This window comes from Phyllobates terribilis, unplaced genomic scaffold (assembly GCF_046119375.1).
Source record: "Phyllobates terribilis strain yellow unplaced genomic scaffold, ASM4611937v1 Scaffold_1__5_contigs__length_1240528914, whole genome shotgun sequence".
Classification (NCBI taxonomy): domain Eukaryota; kingdom Metazoa; phylum Chordata; class Amphibia; order Anura; family Dendrobatidae; genus Phyllobates; species Phyllobates terribilis.
Window position 1 is genome coordinate 201,418,920 of NW_027362761.1, and position 23,794 is coordinate 201,442,713.

Sequence of the window (23,794 nt, forward strand, 5' to 3'; positions counted from 1 at the left end):
CATATGGGCATACATACAGAATAATAATATTTCTGGCCTTTATATGACTTGTGCCCTGTATTGTTTTACCAGTGTTCTCCCATTTTAATCTCTATTTCTAATTTTCAGTTGTTTCTGAGCTAGTAGGAGGAGACTAGCTGTTATGATGTCTCCAGACTTGGATTGGCCCACAGGGGAAAAGGTGAAGCCCCTTGGTGCGCCCTCTACTCCACCTATATGAAGAGTAGCTGGCACAATGCACTTGATTCACTATGTCAGGACTGGAAGCAACTCATCATTCAATTAAAAAAACACCCACTTTATTAATATATAGAAGCATGGGTCAGTTTGCGAATGAAGTTAATGTAATATTTGCATATTGAAAAGTGGACACCCAAAGTTACTGGTGGACCCTGACTCCGGACCTCTTGACTACCCTGCCACATGGCTTGATGGTGAGTAGCGACTAGCATTACATCTATACAGTGTAGCAGGGACACACAAAAATGGACAGTTCGGGGCACATCTCCTTCTAATTTGTGGGTGGTAACCGTGAGAAACTATCCAATCCATATGGAGAAGTGATGTCAACTACCTGACGAAGCGACAGCGAAACTCACATTGGAGTGGTGTGAGGGGGCTGTGATGTGCTACACCTGGTCAGTATTATGTCTTTAACCCCTTTGAATGGTACAATAATCTTTTTGATCTCTATCATGGGATCTTGATACTGTGGCTCTGTGTAACAGTTATTCATCATACTTGAAATTAATATTTTGTCTCTTGGTTACTTGACACATCCATTATAGTTTATATTTAGTATTATCTATCTATTGTATATTTGAATAAATCTTTATGCACAGTTTCTATATTTGGTATTACTGATGTATAGTACAAATGACCTTCAGTTATGGCACACACATCCCCCTCTATTTTTAACATATTTTTTTATTTTTGTCTCTTGTGTATTATGTTTTAATCAATTATTCTTATTGAAACTAATTAAAGTGATCTAAACAATTACTTTGCCTACTTTCCAAATACATTTTGTTGGGTTACAAATGATGTCAATGCCTAATGGAATCTATACCACTTCAAATTGCGATTCTGAAGGCCAAAGAGGTCCTCTACTACACAATACTATTACTTTCTCTAGTGCTAGGGACAACTATTACTCTAACACGATAACCTGGGACATATTTCCTTTTTGTCTTTATTTTACCTTTAAATCAATAAGCAATTGTAATCTTATGTGCAAAACTGAACTCAAAATAGCACATAAAACAGTAAGGATTTCCGAATTACTCTCACCGCAATGTCACCATTCTAGCATTATGTGCTTTGGCTCCTGTGCAAGAATCACACGCCACTTACGTCATATTGCATTATCAAGTGCTAAACATGATTGTGTGTTATCAGGTTACTGTAATTGCTCTGAAACTATAGGACTGCTGCTAAAGTGCTTATTGCAATAATCTGTGTAGATGCCTGTGAACAGGAACCGTAAAATATAATATTACAGGCCTCAGTGCCTCATGAGTTACATCACAAAGCCTCTCAATTGACTACAGCTATGTAAAGATTAGAGTTTGGCAAAATGATTTGTAGGACTCTGGTCCAGCCATGATGGTAATCCATGGCCACAGGACCAGAGCTATGGAAACCTTCTCCTACCTGTGACATCCCTGGCATTCCTTCTGATTCCTTCATGATGTCATTACATGGTGGCGCGGTGTATGTACAGTGTTGTGGTGGCCTATAGTCAGAAGAGGTGCCGGTTATAGTAGGAGGAAGGTCGCGGTGCTCCTGTCCGGTGGCCTCAGAGTACTGATGTGGTTGGTGCACCAGGGACATGAGTATCAATTTGCTCAACTTTAGCAAATTTTCCCAGAGAAGTTAGATAATTGTTACGCTAACAGGTATCATACTAAGCTTCAAGCTGCCTTACATGTATGTATACACTACTGCGCCAAAAGTATGTGAACTCTACTTTTAATTATTGAGTTTATCTGTCTCAGCCACACTTCCTGCAAATAGGAACATAAGATTAAGTACAAAACCATGTAATATCCATAGACAAACACTGGTATGGGGTTGTACTGCAGAGGTTAAAGAGGTAACCTAAATTGTGGCACTGTCTGCTAGATCTTCCCTAGTTGACACACTCCTGGGAAGATTAGGAAAGTTGTCAACTGTCTTGAATGTTTCTGCTTATGAATAGTCTTTCTCACTGTAGGATGATGGACTCCAAATTATTTGGAAATGGCATTATACCCTTCCCAGATTGATGGCCAGCAGCAATGGCTTCTAAACACTTCCCAGATTGATGGGCAGCAGCAATGGCTTCTCTTAAGGTCCGTTGCATGGACAGACCGGTGGCACTGTATGACCACGATCAGTAAACTCTTACCAATCGGCAGTCGTTTGGATGTGAACGATGATTTTTTTTTTGCGCTGCGCAAATGGTCAAATGGCAGGCTGTTTACAAGGCAAGATAATCGTGAAACAAGCATTAATTATTTAACAACGCTCGTTCACGATTATCTTGCAGAGTAAATGCAGCTTTACATCAATGTTGACGTCTTTCTTCCTTGGCATTGTGTTGACACATGACTGCAAACTCCAAACCTAAAAACTTCTTCCTTTTTAAGGGTGGTCACATTTGCTGAGGAACAATTAATCAATGGCGAATGAATGGCAGCACTTAACTGCTACTTAAGCTTGTGATTCCTATGGAATCAGTAAAGGTGTACTTAATTTTTCATACACTACTTCTGCATTTCGGCCTAGTTTATATTATGTTGTTCATCTGAGGTTGCATTTACTTTATTTTAAAAACTTCCAAGGACTTCAAAGAGGGTTTACTTAGTTTTTCTCAAGACTATAGTTCCAAAGGGGCCAAAATCCATATTAACATCCATGGATTGGGAGTGTTAGGGTGCAGAATCCACATCCTTTGGCCACATAATGTATCTTTGTCAGCCTTTTGGCCACATAATGTATCTTTGTCAGCATTTCTGTAAATTGGAGGAAGAGACTGTGAAGCATTGGATTTTCTCAGAGAGAGGCAAAGGTACTAAGAATCTAACTTATTTAAATGTAGTTTCCTTCACCAAGTGAAGGCAAGCAACTATCTAGAGGCCTCCTACACAAATCGTCAATGGATCTTTACAAAATTGAGATCTTCCAGCTACAATTAATGTAAATGTAAGTCTTACAATCCTTATGGGCTAATTCACAAGTCAGTGTTTTCACATTCAAGAAAATCGGTCTGAGTTTCATCAGTATTTGTCTATCAGAGTTTGGCCACTGTGTCACTTTTTACCATCAGCGGTTGATACCAGTTTCATCAGTTTTTATTGGATGAGAAACCCCCCAAAAATTTCTCTACCTTTTTCTATCTAGTAGTCTATAAAAAACGGACAGCACTCTGATGTCACCCAAGAACCAATTTTGCCAATTTCCAATATGTTTAGCTAATGTCCGATATTGATCCAACACTTGGGTCAATATCAGACATGTTTCCGCGATGTTGTGAGAACCACACAGCTGACAACAAATGAAGGTCCCATTCAAATGAGCAGTCCCATTCACTATTATTGGTACGAGTCAAGTGAAAAAACACTTTTCAAATTCAGCAATTCAGCATCCTGGGTCCCCTATAGCTCTGCCCATATTGCTTCAAATTGGCGTGAAAATGACAAAAGTTGCAAAAACATTGCGCAACTCCCTGTTGCAAAAATATTTAGCAACATGTAAAAATAGTTTTCCCACAGTTTTCTGGTTTTGATGAATTGGGGCCTATATATTCTTTTTCTGCACTTTCTATGTATAGACCCTGATTCGTTAAGACTGGTGGAAGAAAATACAGTATATAAGGAGACATGCACAACCATATCCAGCGTTGTCGTGCTCAGAAGGAAAAAATGTATGTCCAATAAAGGAAAACCTTTGGCACAGAATAAAGAGTTCTTTGAGTGTGTATTTATTGAACCGACCAGTGAATAACAGAAATAATTTCCCAACATTTTGACACATCCGGCCATTACTTCCAATGGAAAAAACGCTGAAAAAAGTGACATGTTCTATTTTGCAAAAACCATGCAAAGCGAAAAATGCTGATTAAAAAAAAAAGGTGTGTGCATGAGATTTCAGGAATCTCATAGACTTTGCTAGTACTATAAAACGCAGCTGAAAATTTGCATAAAAAAATGCAGCAAAAACGCAATATGTGAACAGAGCCTTAATATTCTTAGCAACAGTACAGTTAGTGCTTTTATTGGCATAATGTGAAGACTTTTTACAGCTCATTTTCCTTGAAGCAGCCATTACACAGGAAAAATATAGTATTATATGTAGGACCGACATGCTCAGGCACATGGTAAGGGAGTGATGGAAATAAACCAGAAGTGTAATGGCCATTAATAAAGTTGTACTAATTAATTTGCAACTTTTGTGGTAGTTTTTTGTCTTTGAAACTCAGAGATTAATTTCTGCTTTTAAAAACAAGGCGGCGCCAGTTTTTTCTTCTTCCTTCTTATTTATTGAAGGTTGCATCAGCCAACAGAACACTGCTGTGAGTGAAACTTTTATCAGACAGAGATAAGTTATATTTACCAGTGGAAAAAGAGACCAAAATACTGATCACCTTTAATGCCCCTGATAAGTTTTCACCAGGTTTTCATACAATAAATGTGTTTGTTGTTTAGAATAAACTAAGGGAACCAGATGAAAACTGCTAGGCATGTTACCAGGAATCTCATAGTTTAAAGGACATCTGTCAGTAGGATCACCCCTCCTAAGCCGTCTATATGGGCATATAGGTCATAGGAAGCTTAATAAAGTGATACCTTGACATCTGCGATCTGATGTCTTATTCCACAGAATTCTACATTTTTTTTAATATGTAAATGAGCTATTAAGATCTATGGGCCGGACACAGATCTCCCTGAGAATCTGCCTCCAGAGATTATTTTAAATGAAAGGGCGTTACTAGAGAGAGACATGTAATGACTGACAGCCTGTTCTCCTGATCTACATGTCTCACACTGGTAATGCCCCCTTTCATTATTAAGAAAAATGTGGATCTCTCTGTTATAAGACATTGGATTACAGATATCAAGGTATCATTTTATTCAGCTTTCTAAAACATGCATGTCCATATAGACGCTTAGGAGGGTTGATCCTACTGACAGATTCCTTTTAAAAACTCATCCACGCTCCAGAGAAAGCCTACTCCTGTACAGACTTTCTGAGCGCCCCCCTTGCAGTCCAATCAGCAGGCACCATGTTATAAACAGAGGAAGCTGATATATACTTTTGTGAGAAAAAAAATATATTGTGGGTTTTCATCATTTTAGTCTCTGCTCTTTCTGGAAATTTCAGTCCAAAGGCCGGTCCTATGACTGACAGCTTTCTTTGTATAAGAGTACATACAGCGATAGCTGTCAATCACGGACAAACATTCAGCTGAAAAGTATTGCAGTGCACAAAACCGCAGGCTCCATGCATCACAATAGCTAGATTTACTGCCGGCCAGAGAACGGCAGCTGATGTTGGCGTGCCCTTCGCAGACAGCACATAACATTTGCTCCCCCAATCACCATGCCCTGATTATGAAGGAGGGAAAGGATGCTGCTCACCGTGGGAGCATGGAGAGGTAATAATAATTGGGGGGGTTCTGTGTTGCAGGAGAGCCAGTATAGGGGACATTATTAAATAAAGGTGCCAGGATGGGGACGTTATTAAAGGAAGCGGCCCAGTATGGAGGACATTAATAAAGGAAGCAGCCTGGATGGATTACATTTTTAAACAAAGGGGCCAAAATGCGGGACATTATTAAAGGAAGGGGCTCAGGATGGAGGATATTATTAAAGGAAAGGCCCCAGGTTTTGGTGACATTGTTACAGGAAGGGGCATAGGATGAGGGAGACTATTAATGGAAGGGACCCAGGTTTGGGGACATTATTAAAGGAAGTGACCCAAGATGGAGAACATTATTACAAGATTGGGCCAGGATTGAGGACATTATTACATGAAGGGGCCCAGGATGGTGGACAGTATTAGAGGAATGTGCCAGGATGGGGGATATTATTATAGGAAGAGGCCAAGGATAGAGGTCATTATTACAGGAAGGAGGACATTGTTACAGGAAAAGGGCCCAAAATGGAGAACATTATTAAAGTAAGGGGTCCAGTATGGGAGTAATTTTTCCGGTTAGGGGCCTATTATTAAAGGAAGGTAAAATTGTTGGAAGATGGTTGCTTTGGGGGCTCCAAGTACCCAATTTGCATATGAAGCTAAAGAAGGTTTTCTACAAATTTCTAAGCTAAAGGAATCGCTGTTTACAGTACACTGTCATCCAAATGCACAAGATTTCTGTCAAAATAGATTCCCATTCAAAATTTTTACAGTGTTAAAATAAAAACACATTAGAAAAAAGAATATGTTTTCATTATCTGGCATGTGTGATATATTCCCTTTAAGCATGCACGGTCTTAAGAAAAACTAGGTTCAACCTGTTTGAATTTCATGATTTTATATGTCAGAACATAATAAAAAAAACATCTAGTCCTAATACAACCTCAGATGAACAACACAGAACAAATTACACCATATCATCATTTATTGAACGAAAACCAGACCAAAAGATAGAAGCTGGGTGAAAAATTAAGCACACCCTTATTGCTTCCAGAAGACCTAATTCAGCAACAGCATTTCAACTGGGTTCAAGTTGATTATTTTCTCTTCAAGCAATTCTGATGTGGATATGCTGGTGTACTTGGGATCATTGTCCTGTTACATGATTCATAACAGTTTTAGCCAAGCTTTAGCTTTTGTATAAATGGCCTCATATTTGACTCTACAGGGTGGGCCATTATTATGGATACACCTAAATTAAATGGGAATGGTTGGGGATATCAACTTCCTGTTTGTGGCACATTAGTATATGGGAGGGGGGAAACTTTTCCAGATGGGTGGTGACCATGGTGGCCATTTTGAAGTCAGCCATTTTGAATCTAATTTTATTTTTTTCAATGGGAAGAGGGTCATGTGATACATTAAACTTATTGAGCATTTCATAAGAAAAACAATGGTGTGCTTGGTTTTAACGTAACTTTATTCTTTCATCAGTTTTTTTACAAGTTTATGACCACTTATAAAATGTGTTCAAAGTGCTACCCATTGTGTTGGATTGTCAATGCAACCCTCTTCTCCCACTCTTAACACTGATAGCAACACCACAGAAGAAATGCTAGCACAGGCTTCCAGTATCAGTTATGCAAAACCCGCCAAAATTATAACCCCTCATACGTGTTCTATCTGTTTTTTTTTACGAATAAAGCACATACCCGTTATAATCTATGGTGCTATTCACATGTGCATGTTTTTCACAGACTGTGTTTCCATGCAAAACTCTCCAAGACAGGTCCATGTTTTTCCGGTATCATGGATGAAAAGGGCCAATACAAGTCTATGGGTCTGTGAAAAATATGTACAGCACACGGATGGTATCTGTGTATATGTCCTGTCCGTATTAACATTGCAAAGCGTTGCAAAGGATAGGAGACGTTTTATCATTTATTTATCTATACGTGAAAAAACATTGTTGACACTGATGATATAAATGGACACACTGATGTCACACTCATGGTAAAAACAGACACACGGACCATACACTGATGCAAAGCACTGGTGACACCGGTACCATTTTTTCACGTATGACGTATGAATGAGGCTTAACACCGTGCTTGTTATGAGATATCTGTGTTAATATGATGACTTTGGTTTTCTTCAAATGTGACAGAGGGCAGGCATTATGACCAAACATCCGTACTTTGGTCTCATCTGTCCAAAGGACATTGTTCCAGAAGTCTGGTAATTTGTTCGGATGCAACTTTGCAAACTTCATCCATGCTGCTATGTTCTTTTTAAAAAGAGGAGGTTTCTCCTGGCAACCCTTACAAACAAGCCATGCTTGTTTAGTCTTTTTCTAATTTTACTGTCATAAAATTAAACATGTAAAATGCTAACTTTGGCCTTTAGATTCTGAGCTATAGCTCTTGCATGTTTTGCAATTTATCTGACCATTGCATGGTCTGACCTTGGGGTGAATCTCCTGGTACGTCTACTCCTAGGAAGATTGTTAACTGTTTTCGAAAGCTTTCCACTTATGTATAATGTTTCTCACTGCTGAATGACGAATTCGAAATAGCTGGGAAATAGCATTATAACTAAAGATGAGTGAATCCGAACCTAAAAGTTTCGCGTTCGTACCGGACAGTTAGTGTCCAGTGCTAAACGCCAAACATGGACTCCGTTGCAATGCTCGGAGTTCCGGGGGAAGTCCGTTGCAGAGACCGAGACTTTAAAGTCCAGATCCCCATTGTTTTCAATGGGGTTCGGGTTCTGGTTCAAGTCCGGGTACAGTTCTGGTTCCCGAACCGTACTTTAGAATAAAGTTCGGGTCAAGTACCAGCACCTGAACTTCCACTGGTCCACTCATCCCTAATTATAACCCTTCCCCAATTGATGGACAGCAAAATGCTCCACACTAGTAAACTGGCAAAATGTCTACTTTTATAGCAGTGGTCACACTTGCAGGTGAACGATCAATATATTTTGTTTAGCAGCACCTAACTGCTACTTACCCATGTAATTCCAATGGAAGCAGTGAGGGTGTACTTAATTTTTTACACACTGCTTCTGCATTTGGGCCTAGTTTTTGTTAAATAACGACATGGTGTAATTTGTAATGTGTTACTGTTCATCTGTGGTCATATTTACCTAAATGCTATCTGTATTGCATTCATATGCTGTCCATTCTTCCCTGACAAATGCACGTTAGGAAAATGTATAACACATGGACCAAAAACAGATTGAAGTTAGATACAGCAGCACGACGAAAATTGGTCTGTATTTTTTTTTTTGCGTAAAGGAAAAAGACTGACATATCAATTTGGCCTAACCCTGAAAGCCATCTTATTAGACCATGCCTCTGGCAAGTCTAATAGGAGCACTAAGCTGACAATCTTGAGGGCCATTGTTAGGCCTCTGACTGCCATGACAATGCATTGCTTCCCAATAATGGGATTGTGAATGGCTGGCGCAGAACCCTTTCCCTGTCTAGCCAATTAGATGTTATGCTGATGATTGACCTCAGCAACTGAAGGGTAACTTGTGGGGACGAATGATATCACTCCCGCTCTGGCCGCTGATGAAATGGGTACATAGCATAATGTATATGTATCCAACATAGTGTACTAACTTAGCAACACTCATGGTGAATATACACGTCATGGGGCTAAAATAGCCAAACACATTAGACAGTTGTTGCGTTGACCAACAACTACCTCCCCCATTGCTCCATCCCCACCCCTATACACATAAACACTTGATTCAGCTAAGTGTGCTAGAATTCTGTGCAAGAAGCGCGTAAGCAGCAGCCAGACACCTATGGGGGTGGCCTTTATTCCCCATGAACAGGAAAGGATTGTCACTTAAATTTGAACTACCAGATGCTTCTTTCCCCAATATCATCTGTCTTTACTCTCATATTAATAGAAATATATGACTTACTTCCAAAATGTAACCAGCATTCCATAACACCATAGTCATTACAGACATGTAGTAGAAAAGAAGGTAAAACATGTCTGCCAATAGATAAAAATAGCAACAAAATAGCAGATTCACACTTTGTTCATTTCATAAATAAATCAAGACTGGTCCAGTCATGTTATCAGGTAACGTGAGGTCAATACTCTTACTCTCTTACTAAATTATTTCCTCTCCAATCCATCCTGAATTCAGTAAACATGATCATATTTCTGTCCAGCCACTACACCATTGCCTCCATTCTGTGCCAGTAATTGCACTGGTTGCCCATCTGCTACAAACTACAATAAAAAATATAATTCCCACTCATAAAGCTCTACACAGTTCTGCACCACCCTACATCTCTTACTGTTTCATTGTCTACCACCGTAACCGTGCTCTTCGTTCCACCAATGATATTAAGACCACTATCCTCTATAATCGGAATCTCAATGACTTCTCTTGTGCTGTGGCAGTTTTCTAGAATGCACTACCCCATTCTCTCCAGTTAATTTCCAGTATACACAGTTTTAAACATGCTCTAAAAAGACATTTCTTTACACTGGACAATCACCTCACCTCACTAATCTTACTATTCCCTGTTCTCTCTTCCTAAATTTTTCTCAGAATCGGATTCCTCTTATAATCTGTTGCTACATGCTCCATGCACTCAGTAGCACTTTTTACGGGAACATATACAGATACAGGCTGATGAATGGTCCATGTAGCTTTAGTTGAATGCCAATATTTAATATAATGATGAGTGGACCATAAACGACAAGCACTTTATTATTGCCTTTCATGTCTCCCCTATTTCCTCATAGATTATAAACTTGCAAGCAGGACCCTCACTCCTCTTGGTAATTGTTGAATCATGTGTTAATCTGTAATGTCTTATCTTGTTTGTATGAGTGCCATCTGAATTGTAAAGTGCTGCAGAATATGTTGGCGCTATAGATAAATAAAAATTATTATTAATAGTGTCAGTTCTGGGACTGCACATATCAATGCCAAACCATAGCATATCACTAATGAATCACAGTATATATGTGGTAATTTACCAAATACACCCCTCTAGGGTAAAGCACATGATAATAGAGGAATTGGCGCAGTAATCTCCCTAAATCAGCTATGCTTCCAAGTAAATATAATGGAAGGCACCACTACATGAGCAAAAAACTACTGTTACCAAGCTTATTTCTTAATCCTCACTGGGAAAAAGATTTATGAGCTGTGGATTTAACAAAAGGGGGTTTCCAGTTTTGTCTACGTAAATCCTAATCACTATATAATGAAGAGTTGTTCAACTCTCCAAATAATTTTAGTTTCACTTCCTCAACATTTCCAGATTCTTATTAGTTAATGGAACAGTGCAAGGAAAGGCCGAAAACATGTCCCTGATCATGTCCACTGCAGGCCGGGTTGAGAGGAAAGGACATAAAATCACCTATTTTTCACTCAAGAAAAACAGACAATTTTTCATCCATACTGTCAACCGTATATCATCTGTATATCAGTTTTTACTTACCATATTTTTTGGACTATAAGACGCACTTTTTTCCTCCAAAATTTTGGAGAAAAGTAGGGGGTGAGTCTTATAGTTTGAACTATACATGTCCGTACTATATACTTTGGTGAGAAGTGTGGGGGGAGCGGCAGCGGCAGAGGAGCGGGGCACAGGAGGCAGCAGTCGCCTGCTGCAGACTAAGCTGTGCCCGCTGCGAAAGAAAATTAATATTCACTGCTCTCCACGCCCATGGGCGTGGAGAGCAATGAATATTAATTTTCCTTAATAGCGCGCACACTGTAGAAGCAGCGCGGCTCATGCTGTACTCAGCGGTCAGTGTGCCCGCTATTAAAGCTCATGAATATTCGCTACAACCCACTCCCATGGATTGTAGTGAATATTCATGGTCTTTAATAGCAGGCACACTGACCACAGAGCGGCAGCAGTAGCCGTGCTGCGGTACAGTGTGCGCACTATTAAAGAGAGTGAATGGTCACTGCTCCCCACGCACACAGTCCTGGCGCGGGGAGCAGTGATTATTCCGGCACAGCACTTCACTGTGTGAGGGCGCATGGCAGGGACGCCATGTGCGCCCAGCCATGCGCGGCTCACACAGTGAGAGTGTCGGCAGCAGAGCGGGACCCAGCGCTGGAGGAGAGAGGAGGTGAGTATGACTGTTTATTTTTGTGTGCGCAGTGTGATAGTGATTAGGGGGGCCATGCATTACCAAGATTGGGACCAGGAGGGCCATGATTTACCAGGATGGGGATCAGGGGGGCCATGCATTACCAGAATGGGGATCAGGGGGGCCATGCATTACCAGAATGGGGATCAGGGGGGCCATGCATTACCAGGATAGGGATCAGGGGGGCCATGCATTACCAAGATGGAGACCAGGGGGTGCCTTGCAAAACCAGGATGGGGATCAGGGGGGTCATGCATTACCAGGATGGGGATCAGAGGTGCCATGCATTACCAGGATGGGGATCAGGGGGTACCATGCATACGAGGATGGGGATCAGGGGGAGCCATGAATACCAGGATGGGGATCAGGGGTGCCATGCATATCAGGATGGGGATCAGGGGTGACATGCATTACCAGGATGGGGATCAGGGGGGCCATGCATTACCAGGATTGGGATCAGGGGGGCCATGCATTACCAGGATGGGGATCAGGTGGTGCCTTGCATACCAGGATGGGGATCAGGGGGGCCATGCATTACCAGGATGGGGATCAGGGGTGCCATGCATTACCAGGATGGGGATCAGGGGGGCCATGCATTACCAGGATGGGGATCAGGGGGTGCCATGCATACCAGGATAGGGATCAGGGGGGCCATGCATACGGGGATGGGGATCAGGGGGCCATGCATACGGGGATGGGGATCAGGGGGTGCCATGCATATGAGGATGGGTATCAGGGGTGCCATGCATTACCAGGATGGGGATCAGGGGGGCCATGCATTACCAGGATGGGGATCAGGGGGTGCCATGCATACCAGGATGGGGATCAGGGGGTGCTAAGCATACTAGGATGGGGATCAGGGGGTGCTAAGCATACCAGGATGGGGATCAGTGGATGCCTTGCATACCAGGTTGGGGATCAGGGGGGCCATGCATTACCAGAATGGGGATCAGGGGATGCCATGCATACCAGGGTGGGGATCAGGGGGTGCCATGAATTACCAGAATGGGGATCAGGGGGTGCCATGGATACCAGGATGGGGATCAGGGGGTGCCATGCAATAACAGGATGGGGATCAGGGGTGCCATGCATTACCAGGATGGGGATCAGGGGGTGCCTTGCATACCAGGATGGGGATCAGGGGTGCCATGCATTACCAGGTTGGGGATCAGGGGGTGACATGCATTACCAGGATGGGGATCAGGGGGTGCCTTGCATACCAGGATGGGGATCAGGGGTGCCATGCATTACCAGGATGGGGATCAGGGGTGCCATACATTACCAGGATGGGGATCAGGGGGTGACATGCATACCAGAATGGGGATCAGGGAGTGCCTTGCATACCAGGATGAGGATCAGGGGTGCCATGCATATCAGGATGGGAATCAAGGGGTGCCATGCATACCAGGATGGGGATGAGGGGTGCCATGCATATGGGGATGGGGGCCACATACAATAGGAAGGAGGGGGACATATATACCAGGATGGGGGATATTAACAGAATTGGGGGACATTACCCCTATAACAGTATCAGCAGCATACCCTCTCCCCCTTAACAGTGCATCATGATCACATTTTTTGCTTAATTTTTTTTTCTATTTTCCTCCTCTAAAACCTTGGTGCGCCTTATGTTCCGGTGCGTCTTATAGTCCGAAAAATACGGTATATACAGTTGTGCTCAAAAGTTTACATACCGCGGCAGAATTTTTCCTTTCTTGGCCTTGTTTCAGAGAATATGAATGATAACAAAAAAACTTTTTCTCCACTCATGGATATTGGTTGGGTGAAGCCATTTATTGTCAAACTACTATGTTTTCTCTTTTTAAATCTTAATGACAACCAAAAACATCCAAATGACCCTGATCAAAAGTTCCCATACCCTAGTGATTTTGGCCTGATAACATTCTCAGAATTTGACACAAATGGGTTTGAATGGCTACTAAAGGTAACATCCTCACCTGTGACCTGTTTGCTTGTAATCAGTGTGTGTGCATAAAAACTGAGTGAGTTTCTGGAATCCAGACAGTCTCTTGCATCTTTCATCCAGCCACTGACGTTTCTGGATTGTGAGTCATGGGGAAAGCAAAAGAATTGTCAACGGATCTACGGGAAAAGGTTGTTGAACTGTATAACACAGGAAAGGGATACAAAAAAATATCCAAGGAATTGATAATGCCAGTCAGCAGCGTTCAAACTGTGATTAACAAATGGAAAATCAGGGGCTCTGTAAAAACCAAAGCACGGTCAGGTAGACCAACAAACATTTTGGCCACAACTGCCAGGAAAATTGTTCGCGATGCAAAGAAAAACTCACAAATAACATCAGCTAAAATTCAGGACTCTCTGAAAACTAGCGGTGTGGCTGTTTCAATAAAGAGGCACTTGAAGAAAAATGGGCTGCATGGTTGAGTCGCCAGAAGAAAGCCATTACTGCGCAAATGCCACAAAGTATCTAGCCTACAATACGCCAAACAGCACAGAGACAAGCCTCAAAACTTCTGGAACAAGGTAATTTGGAGTGATGAGACCAAAATTGAACTTTTTGGCCACAACCATAAACATTACATTTGGAGAGAGGTCAACAAGGCCTATGATGAAAGAAACACCATTCCTACTGTAAAGTATGGAGGTCGATCGCTGATATTTTGTGGATGTGTGAGTTACAAAGGCACAGGAAACTTGGTAAAAGTTGAAGGAAAGATGAATGCAGCAAATATTGGAGGCAAATTTGCGCTCATCAGCCCGGAAGCTGCGCATGGGACATACTTGGATGTTCCAACATGACAACGATCCAAAACACAAGGCCAAATCGACCTGTCATTGGCTACAGCAAAACAAAGTGAAGGTTCTGGAGTGGCCATCTCAGTCTCCTGACCTTAATATCATTGAGGCACTCTGGGGAGATCTCAAGCACGCAGTTCATGCTAGACAGGTTTTTTGCCAAGAAGAATAGGCAGCTTTACCATCTGAGAAATTAAAGAACCTCATCCACAACTACCACAAAAGACTTCAAACTGTCATTGATGTTAGAGGGGGCAATACACGGTATTAAGAAGTGGGGTATGTGAACTTTTGATCAGGGTCATTTGGATGTTTTTGGTTGTCATTAAGATTTAAAAAGAGAAAACACAGTAGTTTGACAATAAATGGCTTTACCCAACCAAAACCATGAGTGGAGAAAAAGGTTTTTTTGTTATCATTACAGGGAAAATACATATTTTTGTACCGTGTTAGCCAGTAGAAAGAAAAATATTTAGATTTGAGAGTCCTCAGTGGTTGATACCTTTTAATGGCTAACTGTTCATGTTATACTATGCCTGATGAAGAGGCCTGAGTAGTCTCGAAAGCTTGCAATTTATTAACATCTTTTCAGTAAGCCATTAAAAGGTATCAACCACTGAAGACTCTGAAATCTAAATATTTTGTCATCATTCATATTCTCTGAAACAAGGCCAAGAAAGGAAAAATTCTGCCGGGGTATGTAAACTTTTGAACACAACTGTATGACATCCATGTTATACATCAGCATTTTAAATTATGAAAGGCCAAATGCAGTTTGCTCTGTTAATAATTGCAATGAATCCGTGAAAAATACATGACATACGGATGGTAACCCATATTAACCCATATGTGATCCATTGTTTGAGCACAAATTGACTTATAATGGGTGAATCAGATGCAAAATACAGGTCACAATAGCAAATGCTGCGATTTTTTTTACACATTCGCCTCTTGCCTGATGGCCTTTTATTAGCCGGGCTAACGTGACATTGTGTGCCACTACAGATCAAAAGAGGAGCCATAGATGCCGTCAGATAATAGGCAATCACAGGGCTCCCATTCATGTAGTCATAGAATGTTAGAGTTGGAAGGGACCTCCAGGGTCATCGTGTCCAACCCCCTGCTCAATGCAGGATTCACTAAGCCATCTCAGACAGATGTCTGTTCAGCCTCTGAAGATTTCCATTGAAGGAGAACTCACCACCTCTCGTGGCCGCCTGTTCCACTCATTGATCACCCTCACTGTCAAAAAGATTTTTCTAATATCTAATCTGTTCTTTTCCCTTTCAGTTTCATTCCACTGCGTCTCGTGTTTCCATGTGCAAATGAGAATAAGGATGATCCCTCTACGCTGTGACATCCCTTCAGATATTTGTAGACAACTATTAAGTCTCCTCTTAGCCTTGTTTTTCGCAAGCTAAACATTCCCAGATCATTTAACCGTTCCTCGTAGGACATACTTTGCAGTCTGCTCGCCATCCTGGTAGCTCTTCTCTGAACTGCTCCAATTTTTGATGTATTTTTTAAAATGTGGTGCCCAGAACTAGACACAGTATTCCAGATGAGATCTGACCAAGGAGGAGTAGAGGGGGATAATTACTTCATGTGATCTAGACTCTATGCTTCTCTTCATACATCCCAGAACTGTGTTTGCCTTTTTTGCTGCTGCATCACACTGCTGACTCATGTGCAGTCTGTGATCTATTAGAATACCCAAGTCTTTTACACACATACTGTTGCTTAGTTCTATGCCTCCCATTCTGTAGATGGCATTTTCGTTTTTCTTGCCCATACGTAGAATCTTGAATGTTAAATACCATTCTATTAGTCACAGAATACTTACATGGTAGTGACGCGCCCCCTGGGCCGTGGGGTACTCGGTAGCCGGGCCAGTCGATGCTGGGGGATGTCACAGTGGCGGTCAATAAAAGGGGTTTTAAAGAAAAGGGAATAGAGTTTTTATATACTGTAGATAATGTTCGTGACGCCACCTGTGGTATGCGGCTATATGGAGCCTCCGCTGCGGTGCAGATCCTCTGGAGCTGTTGGTGATGCAGCAGAGTTGGTTCAGCTCTCCACAGGTAGAGCTAAGCTCCAGGGCGGTGCTGTGATGATTAATGAGGTAGATGTTGCTGTGCAGTGTAGTGCAGGGGATGGCGCACATAATAATGCTAGGACACAGTGGGGTGCAGTCTTCAAGGTTTACTCACAGTTGTTGCACTCCAGGTTACCAGGATCAGGGTAACCTCCCACGTCGTCCTGTGTTTACCGAGGCAGGGGTTCAGCAAACTCCCAGGTGTTTCAGGAGTACATAACGGGACCCCTTTCTGTGTGCCTTCCTCGGTCGTCTTCCTGTGCTGGCTCTCACCCTCCTGCCCTGCGCCTCGCAACCAGTGTCCCAAGCCCGTAACCTCGGATCTTGGCGGGCAACCTGCAGTCCCCTGAATCCTATATGGCTACCTTTTTGGCGATATAGTTGCGGCTGTGAGCAACTGCACCCTGAAAGTACAGAAGCCTCCGGTTTCTAGCTGAGTCTTGTAGTTCTCCACTAGTTAGGGGCCGGTCCCCTTTGCGGCCTGATCCCTCCACGTTCCTGCAGATTCGGGTGCACGGGTGGCTTCCGCACTCGCCGTGCCCCTGGGATCCCCTCACTCCTGGAGCCTTCCTCTGCTCCCTTCCTCGTCCTGCTAGTCCTCCTGGGCCTCTCAACTTAGGCCTGCTCCTCTCCTCTGAGCAGAGCCCCTACAGAGCTCCTGCTCCCACTCCTTCTCCTCAGACTGGACTCTCTCTCCCAAGATGGTTCCCCTTTTTATACTCCTACTCAAGTGCTCCCCTGTGCTTCTTCCTCCACCCACACCCACTACATGGTTCCGCCCTCCAGCTAGGGACCAGGGACTGTGCTCTCCCTTAGGAGCAATCTCGCCCTTCCCTCTGAAGTGGAGTGTAATGGATGCAAGTGTGTGGGTCCCGGGTAGTACTCCATCCTTACCTGAGAGTGGAATACCACACCTCTGGGTGAGATGCAGTACCTCTGTTGCGACTGAACCCGCAGGGGCGCCACAGTAGCTTAACAGGGATCCTGCTAATCGATTTTCCCATCTATAATAGGGTCACATGTTGCGTATTTAGTGTGGATTTTATGCATGGATTTCTAAACTGTGTTGCTCTGCAGCGCTGGGGTCACCAAGGACAACATCTGTGAGGAGTTTATATGTTCTGCCCATGTTTGCGAGTTTCCTCCAGTTTCTCCCACATTTCAAAGACATACTGATAGGGAATTAAAATTGTGAGCCCCAATGGGGACAGTGATGATGATGTATCTAAAGCGCTGCGGAATATGACGGTGCTATATAAGCTCTTATTGATAAATAAATAAACTGAAATCTGCACCCTTTCTGCACATATTTTTCCAACTACCTATGCATTTTTTGTGTGTTTTTTGTTGCGCATATGCACTAGGAATCACAACCAACCAGTGATTAAATCTGTGGCTGTAGGGTTTCCATTGACATAAAAGGGTAAAATGTGCAACAAAATAGTGCATTTCAGCGATAGAAATTGAAATGCCACAATTTTTTTAAAGATGCAACAAAACCAAATTTCTGCTCAAATTCTGCACAAAAAAAAAAGCGGCATGTGGAAGAGATTAAATGGAAACTCATCAACGTTGCAGGTACTGTAAAATGCTGCTGAATTTACAAGCAAAAAATCAATTTGGAAGATTCTCACCGAATATGCATCATGTGATGCTGTGAGGTTCACAATGAATATATGCTACAATGAAAATGAGGAATCTCAAAGTGAAAGTTCACAGTATTTCTGTAATGAATGAGCATCCAGCAGAAAATCCAGGACACAGAAAATGTCTGCAGAATCAGGGGCACAATTATAGGGTATGCCAGTATCTCAGGTAAACTACTCCATCAGCAATTACAGGTGGTATCCATCCACAACAGTCCATTACATGCAATCTAATAGACAGTAGGCTCCTGGAAGTTACTTTTTTTATTATTGTGGGGGAAGTACTGGTTCTACTTAAAGAAACTAGCTAAATGCCTGATTCTTACAGGCAATGCTCCATGGGGCAAAAGTATGCAAATTAGCTCTCTCACAATACCAAAGACCTAATATACCTGGTCACGTTACAGGATTTGTTAAAGGATCAGGCATTGACTAGTCAGATTACTGCGTCTCCTAGATAATACTTACATACCTTCTTAATTATTATGACTGTAAGCTCCTATGCGGCTGCACATATGGATCAGCTGTGTCCTTTGGTTTAGCATTAATAAGGCATCTGCAAAATGCCCAAAATAATATGTCAGACTCCCTTAGGATGTTATTCAGCACAGCTCACACTTCCAGGCTGCATGTTGCTCATTCTACTGTGAGTTACCTGTGTGGCCAAAACGTGCTACTATGGTCTGCAGCATCTCCAGACTTGTCTCTCATCAAGTTTCTCTTGGGCGTCATTGGTCAACAATTGCAAAGGGAGCTGCCAGCAGCGGATCTTGATGATTTATAAGTCCAAATGCATTCAGTGTGGCAGAACATTCCTCAGACAATCACTAACAATCTCATTGATAGCAGCCAAGGTGTAAGTGCGTGTATTTCTGCATGTGGCACTCATACTCAATACCGAATAAATCAAGATATTTTGAAAATTTAGTTTCCATTTTTCAACATTTGCATATCATTAATATGTCTTTTAGATTTCCATAATTCCATGACTTTTCTTTTTTTGGTGGTACAACTTCAATGTTGAGGAATGTAGATTTCTTAGACCTGGTGAGACTGGTGTATGTAAAATTCATGTCAGAATGGCTGCCTAATCCTGATGTTAAAATGAACATTATATTGCTCCAGCTCTAGTTCAAACCGGACTCACAAAATGCTCATTTTATTATCAGACGGGAAAGCTTTCAAATAGGTTTATACAGGTAATCTGATGTGGCTTTACGAAGTAAGTACACTAGCCTCACTAGTAAGATTTTGGGTTGGAAAAAATTATATCCATACATTGCAAACTTCAAGTTCAAAAAGGCTGCGTTGGAGGCTCCGTCAGAGATCCTGCCCAAATGACTGGACAATGCTGTGATATTTTGGCTGGTAAAATGATGGATAGCGTGCTGAGAACCTGACACATAGTCAGTAGGGTGCGTGGGCACCGCTGGTCTCCATGGTGTGAGGTCCTGCACTTCCGGTAATTTTGTTGTTCTGCTCCTATAATTCCGCAGCTAATCGTCACTGAAAAACATGGTTGTGAAAGAGCTTAATCCACTGAGTAACCCTCTTGCCTACTCTTACAAGTTTAAAGTGGACGTGGGCAGGCAGATGTCTCATCAACAATAACTAACAAGAGTGGAACTAGAAAGTGGAAGTGGAACTAGAAAGAAAACATGCATTCAGAAACAGGGCAATCCATAGGCATTAATATGAGGTTAGTCGGCTCTTTGAAGCGATATGAGCTTCAGATCTTCTGGAAAGGCTTTCTACAAGATTTTGGAGTGTGTCTGTGGGGATTTTTGCCTTTTCAGCCAGAAGAGCATCTGTGAGGTCAAATACCGAGGTTGGACTTGAAGGCCTGACTTATAATCTCCCTTCTAGTCCATCCCAATGGTGCTTGAACCCCTGAAAAACAGCCCCATGGCATCATGACCTCCACCAACATCAGAGCTGACACAATGCACTCTAATCCCAGATCCGTCCATCAGACTGCCAGATAGAAAAGCGTGACTCCACAGAGCACGTCCTCACTGCTCCAGGGTCCAGTGGTGGTGTGATTTACATGACTCCATTAGACACTTGGCATTATGCTTGGCATAAGGCTGGCATGCAGCTGCTCGGCCATTGAAACAGTAAGCATTGGTGCCTTTAACCCCTTCACCACCTCGGGTTTTCCCATCTTTGCATTTTCGTTTTTTGCTCCCCTTCTTTCCAGAGCCATAACTTTTTTATTTTTCCATTAATATGGCCATGTGAGGGCTTGTTTTTTTGTGGAAAGAGTTGTACTTTTGAATGACACCATTGGTTTTACCATATCGTCTACTGGAAAATGGGAAAAATTCCAAAGTTGTTGAAATTGCAAAAAAAAGTACAATTTCACAATAGTTTTTTTTTTTTTACCATGTTAACTAAATGCTAAAACTGATCTGCCATTATTATTCTCCAGGTCATTACAAGTTCGTAGATATCGAACATGAATAGGCTCTTTTTTATTTAAGTGGTGAAAAAAAATCCAAAGTTTATAAAAAAAAAAGTGGTGCCATTTTCCGAGACCTGAAGCGTCTCCATTTTTCGAGATACGGGGCTGGGTGAGGGCTTACTTTTTGCGCGTCGAGCTGACATTTTTATTGATACCATTTTGGGGTAGATATGATGTTTTGATTGCTATTGCATTCTGGCATTTACATTTTTTTCTCGTTACGGCGTTTATCGATTTGCATTATTTTTTTATATTTATAGATCGGCTGATTCTGAAAGCGGCGATACCAAATATGTGTATTTTTTTATTTTTTTTAATTCTTTTATTTTGAATGGGGCGAAAGGGGGGTTATTTGAACTTTTATATATATTTTAAATATTTTTAAAAACATTTTTTTCACTTTTCACTAGCTTCAATAGTCTTCATGGGAGACTAGAAGCTGTGATCATCTGATCACCTGTGCTACATATAACAAGGCCCTGCTATGTGTTACAAAAGTGATCATCTGCTAAGAACGCCGACCGCTGGGTTGCGCTCATAGCAGATTGGTTATGACAACCAGAGGGGTCTCCTGTCATGCCAACCCATCAGCAACCCGTGATGTGACAGGCACGCCAATGGCGGGTCTTATGACGCGCTTCCGGCGCGGCCATGTTAAATGCCGCTGTCGGAATTTGACAGTGGCATTTAACATGTTAACAGCCACGGTGGATTGCGATTCACAGCTGTCATGTGTCGTAAAAGATGTGGGCTCATCTCCGGAGCCCGCACCAAACAGGGGAAGGCGACCTTGGATGTACTCATACGTCCAAGGTCGTAAAGGGGTTAATACACTATGGTTTTCAGCACTTGACCACCCCTGTTCTGTAACTATAAGTGATCTGCCACTTTGTGGCTAAGTTGCTGTGGTTCCTAATCGTTTCCACTTTTCAGTAATGGCATTCACAGATGATTGTGGAATATTTAGGAATGAAGACGTTCCATGAACTGACTTGTTATACAATGGTGACACCCTACAGGACGGACCACCCTGGTATCAGTGATCTCTAAGCGCATGGCGAGGGACTGGATTTTATACATCTCTGGCAATGGGACCAAATAACAAACCTGAATTCAATGATAGAGGGGTGTCCCAATACTTTCGTCCATATAATGTATGTTTCTATATAATGTATACATTTCCAGGTATTGTACTATATTTTGCGATATTTGTCAATATCCAAGTTTGGCTGTCTGTAAAAGGGGGTGGTGGTATTTTCTATATATTCTCTCTGTACACGGGTTGACTGTGTTTATTTCTTATGAATGTTTGTACCTGGTTGCAATGAAAAATGCTGCAGAGAAATAATCTGATTTACAAGTTAAAGTTACATTTCTATCACCATGTTCCCACTTTATAGGAGTGAACTGTGACGTGAATGGCTGACTTTAGCATTTCAGCATTAGTATGAGTGCTCAGTCACGCATGCCCTGCACACAGCCGTGCTGTGCTACTACCCTGGAGCTGGTGACGTGGGGACAATATGTGGCCACATACAGGATCTGCAGCTTAGAAACTTTTCCTTCTGCAGCATAGTGTGCAGGTGGAGAGCTGGGGCACCACAAGTCCCATGTGCCCGCTGTGCAGGGGGAATTAGGGCTACTACTGGTACTAAACCCAACTGACTGGTTCATATGGTAAGAAGATCAAAAAGGCTGGACAGTGGGTGCCAAAATTAAGAGCCCCATCTGAATGGAGGTCTAGTATGCGTACCACTGCTCCAGTCATTGTCTATGGGAGTACAGAGCGGACAAGTCTGCAACAAATCAGCCCTGTGTGAACGGTTCCTTATCGTGTGGTCAGAAGACTAAGTAATGATCCAAAGGAAAACTGCACAACTCAAACACTGCTGTTCAGAGATGTCTGATCTCATGATGGCATCTATGAATACTACACAATTGTAATTATGCCCAATGTATTGTTCAACAGATGGAACAAACTGCAATGACAGGTCATACTGGGCAGCATGGCAGAAAATCACCAGTGCCCTATATAAAGGTCCTAGGCAGCACTCTTCTCAGGTTATCCTCCTGTGTCCCATCTTTTCCAAATCTCCCTGCCCCCACAGGAGTAAGCTCTGAATATCAAGGGTCTGGGAAAGCTGGGTGAGCACCCTGTGGAAGCAGCATATTGGGGTCACCTGGACAGATGACTATGAGGCTGGCAGCTGGCACTGACCTGGGGATGTAGTTGGACTCTTCCCCCAGCCGGAGCTGGAAGTCTTTCCAGGCTGGGCTGAAGTTCTCTTCTTCCAGGACTTCACCTTCAGATAACCGGTGGCTTCTTTTGGGCACAAAGTTGGATACATCCAGGGTCCCCTCTGGCACCCGCAGACCCTGAGACCCCCGGAAACCCATGACAAAATCCTCAAAGGTTATGGAGCCGTCCCTGTCCCTGTCCAGGCGCCTGAAGATGTTCTCCACCTCGGATGGAGTCACCCGGAGCTCAGCGCACAAGGACGAGAAGTCCTCCCTGCCCAGGCGCCCGGAACGCTCGGCGTCATAGGAGAGGAAGAGGGCTCGGAGCCGGGACAGGTCTGCCTTCTCTTCCATCCAGAGTTCAGGGGCCAAGAATGACTGGCAGCGGCCGACTGGCACTCACTTATACCGGGAAGTCCACAGCTGGTGACTGGACGAGGGCTGGACCTAGCACTCCTCCCTGTGCCAGTCTGGGCAGGTGCCCGGCAGCCCGCCTCCTCGCCGGCTGGTGGGACAGGTGCGCGCTGCTCCGTGCTGTGTCCCCTCCAGCGTCCTCTGCTCACAGCCTGTGCCTGGCATAGACGGGGTGGGCTGGACCATAGACATGGCGACACCGCCCTCCTGCCGGTAGACTGCTACTCACCTGTGAGATTGGTACCTGACAACCTGAGGGGCCCCACATTGTATGGAGCCAGCTGTGAGTGCAGGACTACAGTACCTGAGGGGCCCCATATAATACTGTGCCAGCTGTGAGTGCAGGACTACAGTACCTGAGGGGCCCCATATAATACCGAGCCAGCTGTGA

The 23,794-nt window shown here is 43.0% G+C and overlaps 1 protein-coding gene across 1 annotated transcript in view; it reads right to left on the reverse strand.

The window, feature by feature from the left end:
- RASEF (RAS and EF-hand domain containing) overlaps positions 1 to 23,579 on the reverse strand; it is a 125,909-nt gene extending 102,330 nt beyond the window's left edge. The window contains exon 1 of the mRNA XM_073670910.1: positions 22,970 to 23,579. Coding sequence (XP_073527011.1) covers positions 22,970 to 23,343 — 374 coding nt within the window. The 5' untranslated portion in view covers positions 23,344 to 23,579. The remainder of the gene's footprint in view (positions 1 to 22,969) is intronic.
- Positions 23,580 to 23,794: the final 215 nt, after the last annotated feature.